This window comes from Bos indicus x Bos taurus, chromosome 12 (assembly GCF_003369695.1).
Source record: "Bos indicus x Bos taurus breed Angus x Brahman F1 hybrid chromosome 12, Bos_hybrid_MaternalHap_v2.0, whole genome shotgun sequence".
Classification (NCBI taxonomy): Eukaryota; Metazoa; Chordata; class Mammalia; order Artiodactyla; family Bovidae; genus Bos; species Bos indicus x Bos taurus.
Window position 1 is genome coordinate 32,195,950 of NC_040087.1, and position 23,349 is coordinate 32,219,298.

The following is a 23,349-nucleotide window of genomic DNA, read 5'->3' on the forward strand; positions in this document are numbered from 1 at the left end:
TCACTGGAAAAGACCCTGATGTTGGGAAAGATAGAAGGCAGGAGGAGAAGTGGATGACAGAGGATGACCGAGTGGATGGACATGAGTTTGAGTAAACTCCGGGAGTTGGTGATGGACAGTGAGCCCTGGTGTGCTGCAGTCCATGGGGTCGCAAAGAGTCGGACACGACTGAACAACTGGACTGAACTGATTAACCATCCTATCAAAGTAGTATTTTATTAAATAAGAAAGACGTATGCAAGCTGTAAGCCCACTGGGCACGCAGCTACACTGAGGTCGGCGCCAACGTAAGGGATCGAGGGGAAGCGGGCCTGCGATCGCCGCACCACCTGCGGCGGCTGGAGCCAGGGGAGCGGCCAATGCGCGCCCTTTTCTGTCGGAGGACTTGAAGCCGCCAGCCGGAAACGCTCTCCTCCTACCGTCGCCTTCCCTTTAAAGCCGGCGAGGCCCCGCCCACTACGGAAGGCGAAGAGGGTCTCACCGGGGAGCCCGCTTGCGGGCTGCTGCCGCCAAACCTCATCAATCGGCGGCTCGACACAGGTAAACCCAAAGGCCAGGGGCGCTGCGCGAGTGAGGGAACCTGCGGCGGGAACACGGGGTCGTAGGGGCGGGCCTGCGGCCTAGCGCTCGGCCGTGTCGTCGTCCTTTTGAAAGGCCAGTGCCGCCCACCTCCCGGCGGACTGCAGACGCTGCCGTGCGGCCGTAGTGCGGCCGGGGTGTAAAGTTGTCTTAGAGCCCTGGCTAGGCCGGGCCCCCGTCCTTTCGGCCCCTACGTCTTCCGTCCGGCCATCATGGCGCACGTACGGGGACACACGCACGCTGGACGTTGCTTACGCCCGGCTCCTACCCGGGCGCGCCGCGGCGCGTGGGTGGGCGTGGCCATCGCAAGCGCACCTGATTGGTCCGTTCGGCGCGCGTAGCCCCGCCCCTCGGCCCCTGGCTCAGCGCCTGGCAGGTGAGACAGCGAAGACACCTGTATACCCTTGCTTTCCGAGGCCGCCCAAGGAGGAATGCTGGAGGAAAGTCGCCGAACCATCTGGGATTTCTTTTTCTTTTTTTACTCCCTTTTATCATTTACTGGGCTCCCCGGCATAGGGCTCCTTGAAAAAAGTAAAAACATTTTCTTTCTGAATAGCCGCAGTTCCGAGGGCAAGCTGTGAGGTTTTACTGTGCCAGGCGCGGTTCCGGGAAGGGTATGCCACGTGTGTTCCTTGCTTCACAGAACTCACCGTCTAGTGAAGGAATCAGTAATAATCACAAAATTATAATCGTGGAAAGAGAGGTTATACTGTGGGGATACTTGACCGTTGACCTCGAAAAACAAATGCGGGGGGCGGGGCGGGGGCGCTTTCAGGGAAGATCTGGCGTAGGCTTGGAGGTGATCAGAGGAATTCCCTGAGAAAGGCAGCGCTCGGCAGGAAGGGAGTTCCCTAAACCAAGGGGGAAGAGCATTCAAGATAGCAAGGCCAGTGTGGTTTAGGCATAAAGGAAGTTTGGTGTGGAATGAGGCGGGAAGGGCCTTTTGGCCTCCTGAAAGGTCTTTAGTCTGCAGGCAATTTTGAGGTGGGCGGGCACTGCGTGTGGAGCCAGCACGAGCAGTGCAGAGGGGAGGAGTTCAAGGTGCAAGAGCGTAGTTAGGAGACTGATGGTGGGAGGTGTCCTCAGGAGGGTGGTGGCGATGGACATGGAGAGAAGTAGGTGGATTTGATTAGTGTTTGGAAGTAACATTGAGAAGCCTTGGTATTGGATTAGCTGTGGGAGTGCTGGAGAGCAGACCTGGAAAAGATGCTGGTCTCTGAGATGGGGGTTCTGGAAGGTGAGATGACAGATTAGAAGAATTATATACAGGATTAAGTACATATTTTAGTATTGAGTCTTGAACTCAGGATTTTTTTTTTTTTTTTGAACTCAGGATTTAAAAGCTTTTTTAAAAATGTTTTCTGGATGCTTATTTTAATAAAATAACTAAAAAATAAATTTAAAATTTTATGGCTAAAGAAATGTGGTTAAATAATTAGCCAAGATATTATGTTGGCTTTTTCCAGTGTTTTTAGTCACTATTCTAGCTCTTAAACAGCCCATCTCGGTATGGAGAATACTTTGTGCAAAACCAGAGCCAGCAGACAGCAACCTGCAGGCCTGGGGTCTGCAATGCTCAGCCCCTACCAGAGCCGGCACATGGGGCAGGGAGCAGGCTGCAGGCAGAAGGACTTAGTGAAACTCCTTTGGAAGGCGTGACAGAGGCTTCTTGAAAGTCATCAGAATTGGAAAAATTAATTGCATAAATGTTTTAGTCCACTAGAATCCATGTAACTTTTGTTCCAATCTCCTAGGAAATAATAGATATCAATATACAATATCAGCTATGTAGGAAAGAAAAGCAGTGAGTGAACAAGTAAATAGAAGTTATCTTCATCTCGTCAGTTGATAGGAGTTTGGTTACAGAGGTGTTGTCAAATTATATGCTTAAGACTTGTACATGTCATTGTTTGTAAATTTTGTCTCAAAATGATAAGAGTTGTAAACGAATACTGAACTCTAGGTAATGATATGCATGCTGAAGTATTTGAGGGTGAAGTGTAGCAGTGTCTGCAGCTTACTTTGAAATGTATCAAAACATAATAAAATGGATGGAAAGAGGAGTAAATATACATATACCAAGGAGAGCAATAGTGGAATCTAGGTGAATGAGTATTGGGGTGTTGACTGTATAATATTTTAACTTTTCTGAGTATTTAAGCATTTTCTTAATGAAAGTTGGGGAAAGTTGCCTTATAATAGGGAAGCGCCAATGTATTCCAGTTAATCATTAAAGAGATGTTGCCTGCAAGCTTAAATTACACCGTGGTCCATCTTTAGAAACCCTGCCTCCCAGGTGAAGCTCTAATACCTTTGTTCAGGTCGCAGAAAACACCTTGTCCAGTCCCACCTCTGAATGGCTGCAAGGAGGAAGAAATTAACATATCCCCTCTGGAGTCTGGCTGGAACCTGACTTTACCCCTTTCCCTTTTCATGTAAAAGACGTCAGAATTCTAACTCAGGGAAGTTGGTTCTTTGGGACACAAGTCCATCATCTTCTCAGTCTGCTGGCTTTCTAAACAAAGTCACCATTCCTCATCCCAACAACTCATCTGTCGATTTGTTGGTCTGTCGTGTGGTGAGCAGTACAAGCTTAAACTTGGTAATAGTCCTCAAAGAATGTGATTCCTTTGAGACAACTGAAGACTGATGTGACAGTGTGAAGGATGGAAGTGCCACACATTTCAGGACTGCCCACTTTATGGCTAAATGTTTACATTCCAGTTCTTATGGAATATATGGATCAAAGACAATTCCCCTGTTGTGTACATCTGGAATAATGTAACTTGACATTTTTTCTTATATCATCTAGGACAGTCAGGGATGATGCAGAAGAACACCGGGAAGTGGAGTGAGGACAGAAAGTAGCAGGAGCTGCAGAAGAGGAGCCACGACCAGAGGAGACGGGCTCTGGGGATACCTGTCAGTCTGTTCCAGTGCTCAGAGGATGTGGAGTTTTTCAGTGATCCCGTCTCAAGTAAGTTAAGAACAACAGCGAAAAGCCCTCTGTTTCTCTCTAGAATGTGGAGTTAGCTACTCAATTAAAACTACCAGTAGATGCAGCTGATACAGCACAGCATGGTTTCAGTAAGGTCTGAATAAATACAAAATCAGAAATGGATATCTCATACTATCAAATTGTGCATTTTAAGTAACTGGCTTTAAGGTAACTGGCTCTTAAAATATTTTTGGATGTCTCAGAAACGATAGTTGTGGGAGTGACCAAGTATACCAGTATTGTCATAAGAACATAAGCATTTTCATTTTGATAGATCTGATTCATTCAGGCTGTTATATGTTTGACAAAGACATCTCATCAGAGAAACGGGCTTCCTATTTTGCATCAGTCTTGAAAGGTTAAGGGTAGCCCAAGACATCTCAGCGTAAGTTACTTGAATCCACTTACACTGTAATGCTTTATTACTCACTTTCTTACGCCATCTTTTTCTGGGGGTCCTAACCCTGGAGCTGTTAACTATGAGAGGGGTGAGGACACATCATGTGTTCTGAAAAAGCATCCCCAGATGATGCAGGTGGGCCCCCAGCTTCTGAGAGCCCTTCTCCAAAATATTAGCTTTTAGCTACTTCTTACATTAGCTTTTAGCTACTTCAGTTAGCAGAAAATTGTACACATTCTACTTTAAACTGAAATCATCACCATTTACCAGGTAAGGCACTTTTGGACTTGATCTGATGAAAACCAGATGGAGAAAGAAAGGCAATTTGCAATTAAAAAAAAAAAAGTCAGACCATTAAGTTTGTAAAGTTCCTTAGACATAGGCTTATGTTTAAGCAGAGGCTTAAACATAGACTTACAGCTAATGAAAGAAGTATTTGTTAAGGATACATAAAGTCAGAGTGCCAGTTTATTAAATTACAGTAAATATACAATTACACAGACTGGAATAGTCATATTGGCATGACTAGTGAATTTTTTCCTCCCTGTAGGTTGTTCTTTCTAAAATGAACTTTTTAATTATGAAAAAAAAATTTAAACATAGAAAAGTTGAAAGACTAACAACTAAGCACTCATACAAGCATAATCGAGCTTCTGCAAATGTTGCCATAATCACATTTGCTGCTGAACCATTTCAGAGTAAGTAAACAGATGTTGTGACTAACTCCCTAAGATTTCCTAAGAATGCCATTTTCATGGCTGAGAAAATAGTACTTTTCTGATAGAGTCTAATCCATCATGAATCTAGGCCATATGTAGTTCTTCCTCCCTTATCCCCATGTGTCTTTTTAATTGCTTCTTTTTCAATCATTGAATTTTATTATTATGTCTCCTTAGTCTTTTAATTCAAGTTTCCAGTGACACTGATTTTTTTGTAAGGCGTGAAGCCAGAGGTCTTGTCCCATAGTCTGGATTTGTCAGTGGTTTCCTTGTTGTGTCATCTGATTTGTTCCTCTCAGAGTCTGGCCCTTACATCCTTGAAAACCAGGAGGCTTGATGCTGTTCCGGTTCAGCCTTTTTGGGCAGGCCTGTTTCACAGAAGGATCACCCATCCCACGAAAAGACAAGTGTTAGGGTGTCAGAGTGCTGAGTCTGACCTGTTATGGGGTGACAGCTGGAGCATGTGTTTCCTGCTTCCATTTGGAAGTGTACCTTGGGTCACCCTTTGGCACCCCATGAACTCCTTATTTCCTTATCAGCTTTTTACCTAATGATGTTTGCAACCATCTAGGCCTGAACAGAGTCAGACACGACTTAGAAACTGAACAACAAGCCTGAATCAGTGGTCTGATTGGAGTTGGGAAAATGGTGGTTTTCAATTAACTTTTACTTTTCTTCTCCAGATATTAGCTGGCATTCTCCTCTAAAGAACACTTTTCTTCATCGACTGGGGATGATTACAGTTCTTCCTAAAAAGGTAGGATAAATACTTAGTTCTTTTTCTTTAATGACCAATTTCCAAAGTAAGGAGTCAGGGTATTAGTCACGTAGAATTGTGGCAAACTGTCTTTCTTTTTCATGGATTTTTGCATGGTTGGTGTGTTGAAATGAATTTCAGTCACTGATGTGTAAATGATCACACATTTGGCCAGTGAGAGTCTCTTCATGCAATCAAGTTGTAAATGAAACATAAACAGAATGATAACCACCAGGGACATCTGAAGCCTGGATATTTGATGATGTAGAGGAATGATTATTAGTTGGGATGTGTACTGTTGTTATTCAGAAGATAAGCAAGTCCTCAGCTCTTAGAGGTGATGTACTCAATTGGCTATTGATGAGACGGGATTTACTGTGAAGTCGTTACTGGATGTTGGGGTCCAGGGAGCAGTTGTTGGTGGAGAGGAAGCACGTTGGCTGGCGTGCTGAGAGTCAGGGAGCTGAGCGATGGATGCTTCGGCCTTCCTTTTGCTCTTTCTTCTGTACGTGTTTGAGAATTTTCCTGATTAAAAGTTTCTTAATGACTTGAATTTGTTATTTGTCTCTCACATTTAATATCACAGGTTTTTTTCCCCCCTAACTCTGTATTTATATGTTTATCTATGTAAAGTTTATTTTGAAGAAATGTGTATATCTTCAACTTCGCTGATCTAAAGTCAAAATTCAGCTAGTATTGAAGCATAACTGCTGTGTAAGTCAAGAAGGTTTAAACCCTTTAAAAATTTGAATAACGGTAAAGACACTTTCGGAGAAGGCAATGGCACCCCACTCCAGTACTCTTGCCTGGAAAATCCCATGGATGGAGGAACCTGGTAGGCTGCAGTCCATGGGGTCGCTAGGAGTCGGACATGACTGAGTGACTTCACTTTCACTTTTCACTTTCCTGCATTGGAGAAGGAAATGGCAACCCACTCCAGTGTTCTTGCCTGGAGAATCCCAGGGATGGCGGAGCCTGGTGAGCTGCTGTCTATGGGGTCGCACAGAGTTGGACACGACTGAAGCGACTTAGCAGCAGCAGCAGCAAAGATGCTTTAAAAAAAATAAAGGTAAATATACTATTTACCTTTTCCTCTTTTTGGAAAGTCTTTTTAAAGCTTTTTAAAAAACCTATGTTATGTTTCAGAAACAGTTTTTATTTTGTAAATACATAGAATTTATTAGTATAAGAAATATCCCCTCCTTATAAAAATTAGAGAATGATAATTAGGAAGAATAGAGAAGAGAAAATCACTGTCTTCAGTCTTAGGAAAACTCCAGGGTTCTTCTGAAATCCATCTTTTTCCTGTGCCTAGTTTATTTGCTCCCTTGTCCTGCGTAATGATCACACAGGGCATGTGTGCTTTTTCATGATAAATAGAAGTTTTCTCCAGCATCTTCAGACTTTTCTGCTTTTTTTGCTTTGGGGGCTTCCTCCATGAATAAGTGTCTGATTGTTTGCTGTTGAGCAGTAAGTAGCTCAGCTATTTACTTAATTTTTCATAGTGGTATATATTTAATGGTGTTTTATGATTAGTTATTATAATTATAAAAAATTAATCTATTTTAATTGGAGGCTACTTACTTTATAGTATTGTAGTGGTTTTTGCCATACATCAACACGAATCAGCCATGGGTGTACATGTGCCCCCATCCTGAACCCCCACCCCCCTACCTCACTCCCCATCCCATCCCTCAGGGTTGTCCCAGTGCACCGGCTTTGAGTGGCTGCTTCATGCATCGAACTTGGACTGGTGATCTAGTTCATATACGGTAATATACGTTTCAGTACTATTGTCTCAAATCATCTCACCCTTGCCTTCTCCCACAGAGCTCAAAAGTCTGTTCTTTATATCTGTGTTTCTTTTGCTGTCTCGCATATAGGGTCATTGTTACCATCTTTCTAAATTCCATATATATGCATTAATACACACTATTGGTGTTTTTCTTTCTGACTTACTTCACTCTGTATAATAGGCTCATTTCATCCACCTCATTAGAACTGATTCAAATGCATTGTTTTTAATGGCTGAGTAATACTCCATTGTGTATATGTACCACGGCTTTCTTATCCATTCATCTGCTGATGAACATCTAGGTTGCTTCCATGTCCTAGCTATTGTAAACATGAGCATTGGGGTACACATGTCTCTTTCAATTCTGGTTTCCTTGGTGTATATGTCCAGCGATGGGATTGCTGGGTCATATGGCAGTTCTATTTCCAGTTTTTTAAAGAATCTCCACACTGTTCTCCATAGTGACTATACCCGTTTGCATTCCCACCAACAGTGTAAGAGGGTTCCCTTTTCTCCACTCCCTCTCCAGCATTTATTGTTTGTAGACTTTTTGATGTGGCTCAGCTGTTTAAACCCAGTTTCAGTCCAATCCTGGGGCCTCTGCAGCGTCTGCAGGTGGGGTCCTTCTGCATGACTCCAGGCGCCTCATTCACCGTGGATGAAACATCACAGGTTTCATGAAGGGTGGTGGACATTTGAAATGCCAGCTAGGAACTGTTTTCTTCTTTGGTAAAGCATGGGTCATTTTATTCAAGGTTTATTCATAAGTCTGACTATTTTCTGATGGTACTATAGAAGATCGTCAGAAGAAGCTGATGCAGTGATATGATCGAATACTCCTGGGAAAAAAGACCCTAGGTTTTGAATAAAGGAAGAAGATATAAGGAGGAAAGTTGAGCATTTCTAAAATAGACAGATACCACACTTAGCAGCCTTCTGTGTGGCGGGTGGGGTGATGCACCTGAAGGCCCGGGATAATGCCTGCGGACACTGCCTCCCTCCTGACCGTCTCCTTTGACTCACACATTCATTCAGCACGTATGGCCAGTCCTCCGTGTCCACCAGTTCTGCATCCATGGATGCAACCAACCATGACTGAAAATACTCAGGGAAAAAAAAACTCTGGAAAGTTCCAAAAAGCAAGACTGATTTGCTATGCCAGGCAGCTATTGACACATCATTTCCCCTGTTGGGTTTTGTAAGTAACCTAGAGACGATGTGGTATGTGGAAGGATGTACACAGGTTACATGCAAACACACAGCGTTTTACATGCAGGACTCGAGTATCCGTGGATTTGGGTGTCTCCGGGGGCCCTGGAATCGGCCCCATGAGGATACTGAGGATGCTGCATGTTCTGGGACAGACTCTAGGCGCTGGGTTAGAACCAGTGGGTCCCTTGCCGTGCTCCTAACCCAGCGGACAAACATGTTTTCTCATGAAGCTTACATTCTACTGAGGGAAGATCACGAACGTTGTGTGGAGATAAATGTCAGCAGTGGATGCTTTTAAAGGGCAAAGTGATGGGTTTGCAAGGATGGGGTGTGTCATTTACAGAGTGGACAAGAACTGAACGAAGCTACATTATCTGAGGGAAAGGATCACATAGGGGTGGGGGTGTGTGTGTACAGTGTTTACAAGAACAGCAAGGAGCTGCAAGCTTGGAAGAGTGAGTGGAGGAGGTGGGCTGGGTGCTGTGGCGGAGTGGGGTGGGGTGGGGGAGGGCTCTGGAGTGAGGCGGGGGCCCTGGAGGGCTGTGAGCACAGTGGGGCCGTTGTCTGACGTCCATGCTTTAAGCATGGATGATGGTCATCAGGGCCAAGGGCAGCTGCAGGAGGCGGTCAGGAGGCTGGGACCTGACGCAGGTGAGAGGTGATCACCGCACTCGGGAGTGGGTGACGGCAAGGGAGGGGGTGGGGAGTGGTTGGGTCCTGGTGGCTTTTAGAGGTGGAACGACGGGATCTGCTGATGAACGGCTAAGAGAAAAAGAAGGGCCAAGGATCACTTAGCTGTCTGGGGATCGCTTAGCTCTGTATTACACATGAAGTGCGTGTGTGATATAGAAACAGGAGGCCTGAGCTGGGGCGGGAGGGCAGGTGGAACTCAGTCCTGCACGTGCTGACCCGAGGGTGCTGCCTGGGTGGAGGGCTTGGGCTTGGGCGGGCAGTTACCTCTGCAGGGATGGCGTTGCAGGGATCGACCTGGGTACCTGAGGGGCAGGGCAGTCAGAGTGCGCACCTCCCGTCACTTCCTGTGCTATTTACTGGTCAACAGTGGGTGTGTGTGGTGGTGACGGCAAGAGGGCTGGGATACACAGCCCAGGAGGATCAAAGTCGGACCAGAGGGAGTCCCAGCCTTACACACCCCGGCAATGCTCGAGCAGGAGACCCGGGAGCGTCCCCGAGAAGCGCTGTCTGAGGCACCGCGTCCTCTCCCTCACCTGACCAGCCACCTCCGTGCGCCACAGCACCAACCCGAAGGAATCAACGGCTGGGTTTTAATGATCTTTTCTCCCTGCTTTATAGGATGGCTGCTCTTTTCCTCAAGAAGTTAACATTACAAACGGTAAAGACTGAGAATTACTGCATTAGAAGATGTTTGGGCAAATACATCTTACAGGGGCCAGCGCCCACACAGCAGCCCCCAAGACCGTCCTGCCTCATTCACGCGAAAGCTTTTAGCACTGAAGACACCCAGGACGAGATGACAAAGAAAAAAAAGAACGAGACGGCTTTCAGTAGTGTTGGGAGAAAAATCAACGAGCGCATCATTCACGTGCTGGATGAGCAGGGCAACGACCTGGGCCACATGCACCGGGCAAACGTGATCAGGCTCATGGCTGAGCGGGACCTGCGGCTGGTGAAGAGGGACGCCAGCGCCGAGCCCCCGCAGTACCAGCTCCTGACGGGCGCACAGATCCACCAGGAGCGGCTGCGGCTCAGAGAGGCAGAGAGGGCCGCACCCAAGCCGGGTAGGTACCCTGCTCTCTGCTCTCATGTCCCTCGGGCCGGCAGATCTGCAGTTTAAATCGGGCATCTGCCAAGTGCCTGTAAACACAGGCGGTGAGTAACGGGAATCCGGTTTTACTGCTGTGTCCAGTGTGTTTTCCATCCACTTACTTCTTTTCCTTTTCTCCTTGCTACTCTGTATCCGTCATCTCTTCCTTTACCCCTGTGCAAAATGAGAGACAGACAAGGCGACCACCGCCAAAACGATGGGCGCTGTTTTCCCCGTGGCGGGGCCTCCCAGGGCCGGGACCGCAGAGCGCCGCATGGGGTGAGGTGTGGGAGAGGTGGGGACTGGCCTCTCGCCTGCCCTGGGTCCCCTCCTCCTTCTCTCCTCTCATCTCTGAGGGGAGGCAGGCAGTTGATTACAGAGAAGCTCTTCCTAACTCTGAAGTCATCCCCAGAGCATCCCCCATGCCCACTGTGATAGTCAGGGTAGGAACACTCAACGTGTTTTACCATCTTGTCACTTAAACCTTACAGAAGCCGTGAGCTGAATCAAGTGAAGAGGTTTGTTTTTCATGATGGCTAGTAACTGCTGATCACTAGAGGTCAGAATGTGTCGATTCTCTGGACAACACATCTAGCAACAGGGATATTGACTAGAAAACAAAAAATATCCAGAAGAGGCCCGCTGCAGTGCTAAGGGCATCAAACTGCGTCACATTTAAAAAAAGGTGAACAGCCTGAGAAGCTTGGTTCAGAGGTGGCGGAAGGGCTAACAGAGGACTCTAACCAGCCGGTAGGAGCTCTGAGAAGCAAGGAGGTGTATCTTTTTAGAAAAATTATTTTTATTTAAGTTAAAAAAGGATGAAGAAAAAGTACAGTGAACACCACCCAAAATGAAAAAAAAAAAGTACCTGGTTCTCTTTAAAGGACCATTCCTTTGTTCTTTCATCAAACAATGGTAATGATAAACAGAAGCATTCCCTGTTTAGGTACTCTTACTTGGCAAAAGTGGTATTTCACCTTGTGTCTGTCTCCTCTATTTAACTGGAGGGTGAAACTGTTAAAACCAGGAGGGCCTGTAGCAGCGTAGACCTTAGGACACGCGTGCGATAAACACAGGCCTCACACACTAGCCCCAGATCTCGCTCTTTCAACCTAGGACCCACCCTGACCAAGGAGCTGACTTTTTCTTCAAATATTGGACAACATGATCTGGACACAAAGAGTAAACAGATTCAGCAGTGGATTGAAAAAAAGTACAAAGTCCAGATTACAGTAAAGAAAGGGAAGAGTGCAGACGAGCCCGAGGACAAAATGGTAAGTGAAGACAGGCCTGAGCCACTGCTTGTTTTCTGAACTTACAAATACAGCTGTGGAAAACCTGGAAAACGTAAAGGCAGAGAAAAGTAATAATTCCGCCCAGTCTTGGTGGTAGCTTTCTAATTGGGTTTTCAAAATGCAAAATGTATACACTTTTTTCCCACTGTAGCGTTAAGTACTTCGCCATGTGAGAACACTACTTTCTCACTTACTATTCTACTTCACAGATTGTAGAGGGTCTAACATTTAAATAAGAAAACTAGAGACTGTATGGGTTCATCTTTTTAAGTCCGATTCCTGTGTATAAATGCCTCTGAGAAGCATTCAAGTCAAACTCTTCTAGAACGTGTTAGTTTACAGTCCCAGGATAAGTCTGTGGAGGATCTGTGGATTTCACTTTTGGAGTTACACAGCAGCAGATAAAGGCAGCATTTACTCCAGTGGTTTTCAGCCCTAGCTCCAGACTAGAATGACCCAGGCCCTGGGCCCAGTCCAGCCCACCCAGAATCTCTAGAACCATGTGTCTTTTTCTGACCACCTCAGTGACTCTGTGAAGGACAGCTGGGACCAGCACCGAGCTGACAACCTAGGGGGATAAGGGGGCCCTGCCAGTGCCCAAACCCACCGCTTTGCACTTTTTGTAAGAGGGTGGTTTGGGTCAAACAGCCTCTCAGTGTCATGACAGGGGATTCAAAGCTATCAAACCTTTAGTGCGTTGGACTAGTTACATGGAGTTTGTATAACCACCTGGTTATTGTACAGTTTTCAATCAGCTTAACCAGGTCTATACGATTTGACTTAGCAGATCCCTTATACAGCAATTCAAGAATGTTGGCTTTTATGGGTATCAGATAAGCATGAACACTGGAAAGAATCAGAGGTGCTGGTTTTATACTAGCCTTTTGTTTCCTCTTCTAGGAGGAGATGTGTAATCGAATCGTCCAGACCATGTCTGGAATTGCAACCTTCTCATCCCGGCCACAGCCCATCAGAGGAGGCAAGGCTGTGATGTGTGTTCTTCGTCCCTTGAGCAAAAAGGAGGAGGCTGCGTGGAGAGCAGCTCCGGACACCCCAAGAAGAGACGCTCTGAACGGGGGAGACGGGAAGGACGGAGCATCTGGTGTCCTGCCCCAGTGACTTTAATAGACACATGCTTCCAGGGGAGAGAGCTGCACTGGCTGGTCTGTGGTCCTCCACACAGCGCAGGCGGGTGTGCAGCTGCGGTCAGCATGGCGACGTGGAGAGTACATGGCCTTCCATGCAGCTCAGCGGCTCCCCATTCCTGGGCAAAGGCACAGCCTGGCCCTGTGTCCTCTTAGGAGGGACGTACCCACTGAGCCGGGAGGCCAGGCTCCGCTTCCCACGAGACGGCCTCACCTTAGGGAATAAGGAAGACAGAGCCAGTCAGGCCTCATGTCTGCAGGTTCTGCAGCTGGGTCAACCAACAGCCCATCCAAAGTTTTTAAAAAAGGAAAAATTCAGAAAGTTCCAAAAGGCAAAGTTTGAATTTGCCGTGTGCTGACAACAATTTACACAGCATTTCCATTGTATTAGGTATCATAAGTAACGTAGAGATAATTCATGGTACACAGGAGGATGTGCGGAGGTTACATGCAAATACAGATGGCCCTGGAACTCAGGGGTAGGAGGGGAGGGGGTTAGGCACATGGACACGAGCACAGTCGGAAATCTACATATACTCAAGCACCTGCAGACTCTGGTATCCTGGGGGGTCCCAGAGCCAACTCCCCATGGATACCAAGGGATGACTAACTTTAATTCCAAATCAAAACTATCAGAATCGTATGTCTGTTGGGTATGCAACTGCTGCAGCATACAATAAAACTGTCGTAAATAAGGACGTGAACTCCACGTAATTGCCTTCGATAGGCGTACAGACTCACAAACTAATAAGTAGTTGAAAATATGCCAAATAGCATATTTAGCATCTGGTTTAAGCAATTAATGTTTTAAAATTAACAGCATGCTAAGTCTCAACTTACTTTGGTTTTCTTCATGTTGGGGTCATGCACAACGGCATGCCTGCTGAGGCTCTGCTGCAGTGAAGGAGAGAGAGACAGTGACTATATTCGTGAGACATCCCTGGAGTCTGTTAAAGTCCCATGAGTTACTCAGATAAACCAACATCCTTCTTTCTGTTTTGTTCTGTGGAGGGACCTGACCTCTAGCACTGGAGCACACTGCTCCCTCCTCCACTGAAATCCCTGCCTTCCCGCAGGACCCAGGTTAGGAGTGTGTGTGGTCCCCACCTGCAGAGGGGGCAGGGGTGGAAGGGGGCCAGGTCTGAATGGACTCTTCTGAGCTGAAGGAGGGAGACTCTTCTAACTGCCCCGGTGTCTACAGCACCCGCAACACCCCTGGAAAATTTGGCCCAGGTCTGGTCTCCGCCCTGTCGCTGACCACGACCCTCACCCTCCACTGTCTACTGTAGTTCAGTCACCGCCTGTGACAGCACCAACTGGGCACAGGTCCACAGGGTCGGGGTCCTGCTCTCAAAATCTGGACTAACATCCCGAAGCTGTCAGACCCCACCCAGTTCCCAATCCCCAGACCATTCCAGTTCAAAAGGACACCCAGGACATCAGGAGACTCTTTAACAGTATGCATATGGTGCCACCGGCCACTGGGTCTCAAATTCAGTCACCTAAGAATCACCTGGGAAGTTGGTTAAAAAACAAATGAGTGGACCCATCCCCCAGACTTCTGAGTCAGTGGGTCTGCAGCGGGGCCTGGACGTGCATTTCCGGCAGGTTCCAGCCATGCTGAGGGCTGGACTTCAAGGGGCAGGGGCCCATCTGGTGTTTGCTTAGCTTAGTGGAGAACCACTCCCGCTGGAGCCAGAATGATGGGCCAGACCCCTGCCCTCCGGCCCCTGCATCTCCCAGGAGCCTGGCAGAAAAGATGCAGACCCAAGGGCGGTCCCCGTCCCTGAAGCGGGCAGTTGGGCGGGGCTCACCTTCATGGCAAAGGTCTTGCCGCAGCCGGCATGCTCGCACACGAAGGGGCGCTGCTGCTCGTGGAAGGAGAGGATGTGGCTCTGGAGGTTGAACGCGGTGGTGTAGGTGCGGCCGCAGCCTGCCCGTGGACACCGACACACGTCCCGCTCGGGGGCATGCATCCTCATGTGCTGCCGCAGGAAGTCCTTGCGCTTAAACGTTTTCTGGCACACGCCACACCTTATGTCCTCTGGGGGAGCAGAAGCAAGGGGAGCCCGCGTCCCCAGCGTTAACCATAGAGAAAAAGCAAACACTGAATATATCAAGTAATGGGTTTGACGCCAGAAGCCTGATGACAACACACCCATCGGAATGTCGGGTGGAGGAAGCGAACTCCAGTGCTTGCTTCTTGAAGGTCTGCCTTAGCTCTCCTACATTCCTATGTGATACACGGTTCCCCAGCCCTGTTAAACACAGGGCTTCTCTGCATGGGGCTGCGGGCAGGGGAGCAAGTTACACAGACCCGTCTGCTCCCCTGTCCTCAGGCACAGAGGGCACGCTTCCCCAGCTGCCCCCACAGACTCCAGCCAGGGCCTCCCCACGTGCCTCCCCCGCTGGAGCCTTAAGATGCCAGGTGAGCACAGGCCTGGAGACCCGGCCCAGCTCCTCCTGAACCTGCAGCTACGGGTCTCTCTGATCATGTGTCCAACACCCGAGGGACCCAGCGCTTAACAAGACATACTACAGAGACATACTACAGAGAGTAATAGATGATAATCTATTACTTTCCCGAGCATGTGTAATAGTTCTACAGGGGCAGATATTACATTTCTATCATGTCCCCCCATCCTGGCCTTACCTTTATGGGTTTCTCTCATGTGTTTTAGAAGCTCTGTCCATGTTTTTGCCACAAAAGAACATTGTTTTTGACATATATAGCCTATTAAAAAACAAACAGATTGGTATGTTGTCTTTTGTGAATATTCAGTATAAACAACAATCAAATTAGACTGAAAGGAAAATTATTATTATCAAAAACAAGCTAGATCAGAGTATTACACACACTACGGCTGTTGTGCCTGTCAGGGTGGGCACGGGGACCTACCCTCATGGACCTTCCCATGCCGCTTCAGACTGCTGGGGGAGGCAAAGTGTTTTCCACATCCCTCGTGGGCACACCTGGGTTAACAACACATGAGTGTCAGCCGATCGACCCACTCGCAGAGAGAACTAACTACTAAAATAAACAGTATGCTGTCCCACCCTGCCAGTCTCCTCTTCCCAAAACTAAAGTAAAAGCATTGGTCACTCAGTTGTGTTTGCCTCTTTGTGACCCCAGGGACTGTAGCCCACCAGGCTCCTTTGTCCATGGGATTCTCCAGGCAAGAATACTGGAGTGGGTCACCACTGCTTTCTCCAGGTGGATCTTTCTGACCCAGGGATGGAACCCAGGTCTCCTGCACTGCAGGCAGATTCTTTGCTGTCTGAGCCCCTCTCAGGAAAGCCCCTCTCCTACAACCAGAGCAGTCACAAAATTGGGACTTCAAATTCAGACTTAGTTGCAGTAGTTGCAGATGAGATGCAAGTCACTTGACCAGCCTTGGGCAGAGTAAACCCAGAAAAAAAAGTTTGTTTTTGTTATTAATGCTTATGTGATCAAATTAAACACTGTTTCCATCTTTGTACTTTGGACAATACACCTCATCTCCATGGCCAGAGAAAGATGGCTGGGGTAAGTACCCAAGCCATCCTGAATCGTTTGTGTCTGGTTTCCTTAATGCTGCTGCCAGGGGATGGTGTGAAAACAGGGCTGTAGATGCATTGGCTCTGGGGAGCCAGAACAAGCGCACCGCTTCTGCACTCCGGCCACCAGCAGCACGAGAAGAGGCAGCAGGGCTGCGAGCGGGGACCGGCACTGCTGCTGGTGCAAGTCCCAGGCCCAGGGCCTGTGAGAGGAGAACATAGGCAAAACACTCTCCGACATACATCACAGCAGGATCCTCTATGACCCACCTCCCAGAATACTGGAAATAAAAGCAAAAATAAACAAATGGGACCTAATTAAACTTAAAAGCTTCTGCACAACAAAGGAAACTATTAGCAAGGTGAAAAGGCAGCCTTCAGAATGGGAGAAAATAATAGCAAATGAAGCAGCTGACAAACAACTAATCTCAAAAATATACAAGCAACTCCTACAGCTCAATTCTAGAAAAATAAATGACCCAATCAAAAAATGGGCCAAAGAACTAAATAGACATTTCTCCAAAGAAGACATACAGATGGCTAACAAACACATGAAAAGATGCTCAACATCACTCATTATCAGAGAAATGCAAATCAAAACCACTATGAGGTACCATTTCACGCCAGTCAGAATGGCTGCGATACAAAAGTCTACAAGCAATAAATGCTGGAGAGGGTGTGGAGAAAAGGGAACTCTCTTACACTGTTGGTGGGAATGCAAACTAGTACAGCCACTATGGAGAACAGTGTGGAGATTCCTTAAAAAACTGGAAATAGAACTGCCTTATGATCCAGCAATCCCACTGCTGGGCATACACACTGAGGAAACCAAAAGGGAAAGAGACACGTGTACCCCAATGTTCATCGCAGCACTGTTCATAATAGCCAGGACATGGAAGCAACCTAGATGCCCATCAGCAGATGAATGGATAAGAAAGCTGTGGTACATATACACAATGGAGTATTACTCAGCCATTAAAAAGAATACATTTGAATCAGTTCTAATGAGATGGATAAAACTGGAACCTATTATACAGAGTGAAGTAAGCCAGAAAGAAAAACACCAATACAATATACTAACACATATATATGGAATTTAGAAAGATGGTAACAATAACCCTTTGTACGAGATAGCAAAAGAGACACTGATGTATAGATCAGTCTTATGGACTCTGTGGGAGAGGGAGAGGGTGGGGAGATTTGGGAGAATGGCATTGAAACATGTATAATATCATGTATGAAACGAGTCGCCAGTCCAGGTTCGATGCACGATACTGGATGCTTGGGGCTGGTGCACTGGGACAACCCAGAGGGATGGTATGGGGAGGGAGGTGGGAGGAGGGTTCAGGATGGGGAACACATGTATACCTGTGGCGGATTCATTTCAATATTTGGCAAAACTAATACAATACTGTAAAGTTTAAAAATAAAATAAAATTTAAAAAATAAAAAAAAAAGAAACTGTTTCTGAGCATGTGCACGCCACCTGTGCATTTTAATCTTATCTCTGCCTGAGCTTGAAGAGGTTTTCACCCATGCGAAGTACCTACTTGAACAGTGGCTCGTTGGTGTGCTGGCACTGGTGGGTTTTCAGCTGCTGATGTTTCTTAAAGGTCTTCTCACAACCTTCAAAACTGCACTGTTTAGTAAAGGTTTGTTAGTCTTGGAAAAAAAGAACAGTTCATAACAGAATCCTTTCAAGATAAAAATACTGCAGAGGTTATTTTCTTCCTTCTTTCACCCATTTACTATAAAATTCAAGAAGCTTCAAAAAGTAGCATGTTTGAAACAGCAAAACATGTTTCATTTGGTAAAGGTCCATCTAGTCAAGGCTATGGTTTTTCCAGTGGTCATGTATGGATGTGAGAGTTGGACTGTGAAGAAAGCTGAGTGCTGAAGAATTGATGCTTTTGAACTGTGGTGTTGGGGAAGACTCTTGAGAGTCCCTTGGACTGCAAGGAGGTCCAACCAGTCTATTCTGAAGGAGATCAGTCCTGGGTATTCATTGGAAGGACTGACACTGAAGCTGAAACTCCAATACTTTGGCCACCTCATGTGAAGCTTTGACTCACTGGAAAAGACCCTGATGCTGGGAGGGATTGGGGGCAGGAAGAGAAGGGGATGACAGAGGATGAGATGGCTGGATGGCATCACCAACTGGATGGACATGAGTTTGAGTGAATTCTGGGAGTTGGTGATGGACAGTGAGGCCTGGTGTGCTGCGATTCATGGGGTCGCAAAGAGTCGGACATGACTGAGCGACTGAACTGAACTGAACCAACAATACAATTAGCAAAAAATGTCTGCTTTCAAAACAATACCAATACCAATATTATGATATTATTATAGCTAGTGTCAAACTAAATTCAGATATTTGACAGACAAAATTTAGCTCATGAACATTCTAGATACACAGGCAGTAAACATAAAATTTAGGGAATTTGAGCATATAAAATCATTCATACTTACTGTATATTGTTTTTGCTGGTTTTCATGTTTGCGTTCAAAATGTTTCTTCAAGTTTGATTTTGTGTTGAATTTCTGTTCACAGCCACTAGCTGTACAACTGTTATGAAATTGTATAAACCAAAATATTAACAAACCGAGGGAAGAGAAATTTTAAGATGTTTACCTCCTCCCACTTTATAAAAGCTATCTACTCTGAAATATAGTATAAAATATTCTTTAACAAATTTTGAAGTGTTAAGCCATACCATGGAGGCATCTCAGTCTGATTTCATGTAATGAAATGCATTTTCAGGTAAGGCTTCTGAAATTAAGCACAGTGCAGCAGACGTACAGTGGGCCGAGGAGAGGTGGAAACACTAGTTCCGAAAGCCCACACCCTGCTTAGACTTAAATCACATTGAAGCTGTTCTCAGTTTAGAATTTGATCACTTTAATTTTGCTTGAAATGTCTCTACAAACTGCACTTCCAAAAAGACCTCAAAAACAACTGGTTTCAGCTTATAATTAGAGGCAAAAAGCAGACAGAGCGGAACCATAACTGCTGTGGCCTCTAGCATCTCACCAAGCTGGGACAGGTTCCCTTAACAAGTGTTTCTATATCTTGACCCTGAATTATCTAAATTCTCTGTGAACTTTTTAAAAAATATGTGCTCTTATTGTGATGACTTTTCATAAATCTGATGGGTGAAGCACGGCTTCCTTTACAAGCCCTAATCTTAGCCATCATTTACTAATAAGTAAAAACCAAAAAGCATGAAAAGGGACACAAATGCACGAATCCTTTCACCCCTGCCTCCTACCCACCCAGGCCTCCCACTGCTCCCAAAACAGGCAAGAATATTTCAAGTTTTGTTCTATAACTTTTAGGATTTCTTTATATAAACAGAAGCAAATACAAATAGAGGTCTTCCTGTTTACCCTCCGGGTTCTTTTTAACACACAAAAAGGTAGCCTGATAAACACCCTCTTCTGAACCTTGGTTTTTCAATTAATGAGCCCTGGAGATCTTCTTACAAGTTTCACAGGGAATGCCTGCCTTCCTTTTTATAGCTGTATAGTATCCCACCATATAGATATACATATACTTTAACTGGTCCTTCCTGATGAGCAGGCAGGCTTCTTCTATCTTTTTAACAAGCCTTCCAGGTGATTCTGAGGCACCCCAAATTCTAGATCCACTGCTTTAAAGTAGTCGATTTAAAAGAAAAATAGTATATCCACCCTTTCAGAGATAAGGAGTAACTCTGAGTAGAATGAAATTAATACTGGCATGGCAAGGAGCAGGGGCTTCTTTGAAAGAAACAGAAGATAAACTGTTACAGTTCTACTTTCTCATGCTTATGTCTGTTATCCCAGCAGCTGATTGGTTCGTAAAGGCCCTGAGGATGCAGAGCCCTCAATCTGCCAGGGAAGCATTTGAGAGGATCAGATTCAAGAGACCTTCAGATGAACCCACCCCTGAAGTTGTCACACACGATGACACACAAAACCCCGACTCTCCTCCACATATTCCAAACCAAATCTCCTCTGAGGAGATGCAGAAGCCCCACGTTCTTGATCTCATGAGTCATCGATCAATTTTCTGTGCCAAATACGACCCACTTCAAAGGCCCAAAGACAGTTCCCCACTTACACAAAGGGCTTTTCTCCGGTGTGAATCAGGGCGTGGCGGCTGAGATGGTAGTCCCTGACGAAGGCCTTGCCACAGCCTTCATGGTCACAAACAAATGGTCTCTAGCAGGAAGGAAAGAAAAAGAATGTCAGTCCCGTCCCAGTCAGTAACACTGGTGTTATTTAAAGCCTTAATCTGTGTGATGGGCAAAGCCGTGGACTCTGTCTGCAGAGGTGGTTTCCACCCAGTAAGTGCTGAGCACCTGCCGCCTGGGGTTACATGACCAAACTGCCATGGCTGCTCACAAGGTTGCTGCAGCAGATTCTGACCTAGGAATAGCAACGTATGAGAAAGGGGGGCAGCCTCCACAGTAACACTACAGCTTCGTGAAGCTGCTCCTGACCTACACTGAGCTTCGGCAGTGGCCCCCTCAAAGGTTTCCTGGCTGCTATCAGCACAGCCCATGTCCACAGGTCCTGCCTCCTCTCCCCAGCATCCTCTCGTCTGCTCAGAGTCCAGGGCAGGCTCTGTGTCATCTTGGACAAGCCCATCATCTGCTCAGGGAATGCCTGGCACAGCTACGGAGGACTGTGTCACACCCAGAAAAGCTCACGGCCCAGCGTGTAACCACCACTAGGGACCCAGGAGCTGGGAGGAAGGGTCCCCCACATCACCAGTTTTGTGTACTGAACTATAGAAAACGTGCCCCACGACCATGCAGGAAGGAGGCACCGAGGCCTCAGATGACAGTACTGGTGGCAAAGCAGGTGGACAGGAAGACAAGAACTGCGCTGCCAGGCAGGTACACAGGACTCTGCACAGCCTGGCATGGAGGAGGCTCGAAAAACGCTTGTCAAACTGACGTGTGGGATGTGGGATGACGTGGCTCCGAGTCTTCCAGCCGGCGTGAAGGAAGCTGGGAGTGCCAATATCCTAAACACAGTCCAGGAGTCTAAAAGGAAAGGTAAAAACCCAGGAAACCGGACTGATTCCTAGGCCTCCATGAGATGTCCTTTCCTCATCTGTGACCTCCCAAAGGCTTCCTACAGCCCTCAAAACAAAACCCAGGCTCTAAAGCCATCTGCACCCTGGTCTGCAAACGACCTTCCTGGCCTGCCCCTCAGGTTCCCCTTGGATGGTGCCCCCACGCAACCACATTGCCCGGAGTCTGCCCCCAGGACCACACACTCCTTTGGCAGTTCTGCCTGCCCTATTTTTCCCTCAAGTGTCTGCAGGGCGGAAACCTTTCCTTCTCACTCAGGTTAAGAGAGGGCTTTCCCCACCGCCCTCCAGAAGCCCTCTCTTCACTGTGCTGCATTCCTACTTATTCCTCGGTCTGTTCGGATTAAACCGTAAGGTCCGTGACACCAGAAGCCAGGCCTGTCGGGTCTGCAGCTCTCCGGGCTAGAATGGTGCAGAACTACGAATGAATGAACACAGGCTGCTTGCAGACCCTTAGGACTCAGAAGTTCTCCCGCCATTCCAGTCCCAGGAGGCGGGGCCTTTGAAGGCCAATTGGGGTGGAATTGGGGAGGTGAAAAGTGAAAAAAGTTAAGTGTCAGTCGACTCAGTCGTGACCTACTCTTTGCGACCCCATGGACTATAGCCCACCAAGACTCCTCTGTCCAAGGGATTCTCCAGGGAAGAAAACTGGAGTGGGTTGCCATGCCCTCCTTCAGGGGATCTTCCCGATCTAGGGATTGAACCCGGGTCTCCTGCATTGTAGGCGAATTCTTGATCATCTGAGCCACCAGAGGGGTGAGGGTGGGAGAGGGTATTCCAACCTTGCAAGTATTCTCAAGTTCTAGGGAGGCGGTGGCTGGCCATCACTCAAGATCAAAGATTAAAGCGTTGCTTAGTGAGCCCTGGACCCACGACAAGGGTATCTCTCGGTCCTAGAACGACCTGTCTGCGTCCTCGATCCTCCCCTGACCTAAGGAGTGGGCGGCGGCCTTGGCTGCCCCAGGTCTGAGGCCCGCACGCCACGCCCCCGGCGGCCGCAGGCCGGTTACCTCCCCTGTGTGCCGGCACAGGTGCGCGTCCAGCTTCCAGGCCTTGTTGTAAGCGGCGCTGCAGCTGGGGAAGGAACAGATGAAGCTCCGAGGGGGCGCCTGGGGCGGCGGGGCGGCGCCCTCGCCGGCTGCAACGAATGCATCGGCGATAGTCAGGGACGACACCGCCTCGGCCACCGAGGCCGGCGGCTCCAGGTTGCCCTGGGCCAAGCGCTCCGTCACGTGCCGACCCACGTGCCGCAGAACCGCTGACCACCTACCGCTCCCCCGGACCCAACGCGTGGGCCCACGGCACTTCCGGGAGCGTGACCCCGGAGGGGCGGGGTTGGAGCGCCTGCGTGGCGCTCGCGCATGCTCCGAGAGACCCCGCCCGCGCCGGCGCATGCGTTTGCTCCAGGGAGCCCTCTCGGCTGCCCGCGCCTCTACCTTTCCCGGGGAAGAGCGGAGGCGAGGAATGAAGGGCTCAGGGCTTTGTCCTACCCCAGCAAAAGGCGCCCGCGAGTCATGGGTCCTCCGTGGACCCCTAAGCACTGCTTATATGTATTTTCCATCTGCCACCACCCTTTGCAGAGTACTAACCTTGCATCATCCAAACTATCCAGTTCTTACTATTAAATTTTGGGTTTGCCTTCTTTATGGATTAATTTCCTGCAAGCTCTTACAACTTTCCTCCGCAATTTCCGGGATAGTGCCTCCTTCCTAAACTTAGTTAAAATCAAGTGGAGATATTTTAAAACTTCCTAGTCCAGCACATATCCCGGACCAATTAAATCACAGTTTTGGCAGTGGAAAACGAGAATCCACAGTCTGGAAATTCCCCAAGTGATTCCAACGTGCAGACAAATTTGGGACCACTGCTCTATGGCTTGGTCGCACAAGAGTGTGGTCTTTGGAGTAGCAGCATCATTAGAAATGGGAACCTTGGACCTTCTGGAATCCGAGAGATCTATGGGTGATTTGATACAAATTGGAATTTGAGCAGCTCTGTTCAGAGGCTTGAATGGTATGGGTATCTTGGTTCCTGGGGGACCACATA

At 47.5% G+C, this 23,349-nt stretch overlaps 2 protein-coding genes across 5 annotated transcripts; one reads left to right on the forward strand and one right to left on the reverse strand.

Annotated features, from left to right (window-relative positions):
* The first annotated feature begins 244 nt into the window (after positions 1–244).
* On the forward strand, positions 245–13,387 carry MTIF3 (mitochondrial translational initiation factor 3). Of its 4 annotated transcripts, none has more exons than XM_027557528.1 (6): positions 245–540; positions 3,392–3,556; positions 5,380–5,453; positions 9,772–10,217; positions 11,360–11,517; positions 12,439–13,387. In XM_027557528.1, the coding sequence occupies exons 4-6, from the start codon at positions 9,773–9,775 to the stop codon at positions 12,655–12,657; spliced, it is 822 nt and encodes a 273-aa protein (XP_027413329.1). In that variant the 5' UTR covers positions 245–540; positions 3,392–3,556; positions 5,380–5,453; position 9,772; the 3' UTR covers positions 12,658–13,387. The 4 variants fall into 4 exon arrangements, with proteins under 4 accessions (XP_027413329.1, XP_027413331.1, XP_027413330.1 ...); XM_027557530.1 differs by lacking the exon at positions 245–540 and adding an exon at positions 867–955 and having other exon boundaries at positions 12,439–13,381; XM_027557529.1 differs by lacking the exon at positions 245–540 and adding an exon at positions 967–1,193 and having other exon boundaries at positions 12,439–13,381.
* Positions 11,360–22,697, reverse strand: GTF3A (general transcription factor IIIA). Its single transcript, XM_027557069.1, has 9 exons — positions 22,314–22,697; positions 20,323–20,423; positions 18,690–18,786; positions 17,771–17,859; positions 15,583–15,656; positions 15,337–15,417; positions 14,498–14,727; positions 13,524–13,577; positions 11,360–12,897 (listed from the first exon to the last, which is right to left on the reverse strand). Exons 1-9 carry the CDS (start codon positions 22,695–22,697, stop codon positions 12,745–12,747), a joined length of 1,263 nt encoding a protein of 420 aa, XP_027412870.1. The 3' UTR covers positions 11,360–12,744.
* Between the last annotated feature and the right edge of the window lie 652 nt (positions 22,698–23,349).

Bases quoted from the DNA above. Each gene is read 5' to 3' on its own strand.
- GTF3A (XM_027557069.1), bottom strand. From the start codon at position 22,697: ATGCGCCGGCGCGGGCGGGGTCTCTCGGAGCATGCGCGAGCGCCACGC. The intron at 20,424-22,313 runs GTAACCGGCCTG...CCTTCCTGCTAG, and splicing joins TGTGCCGGCACACAGGGGAG to AGACCATTTGTTTGTGACCA. The intron at 15,657-17,770 runs GTAGGTACTTCG...TTGTTAACCCAG, and splicing joins ACCAACGAGCCACTGTTCAA to GTGTGCCCACGAGGGATGTG.
- MTIF3 (XM_027557528.1), top strand. From the start codon at position 9,773: ATGGCTGCTCTTTTCCTCAAGAAGTTAACATTACAAACGGTAAAGACT. The intron at 10,218-11,359 runs GTAGGTACCCTG...CTTTCAACCTAG, and splicing joins GAGGGCCGCACCCAAGCCGG to GACCCACCCTGACCAAGGAG. The intron at 11,518-12,438 runs GTAAGTGAAGAC...TTCCTCTTCTAG, and splicing joins ACGAGCCCGAGGACAAAATG to GAGGAGATGTGTAATCGAAT.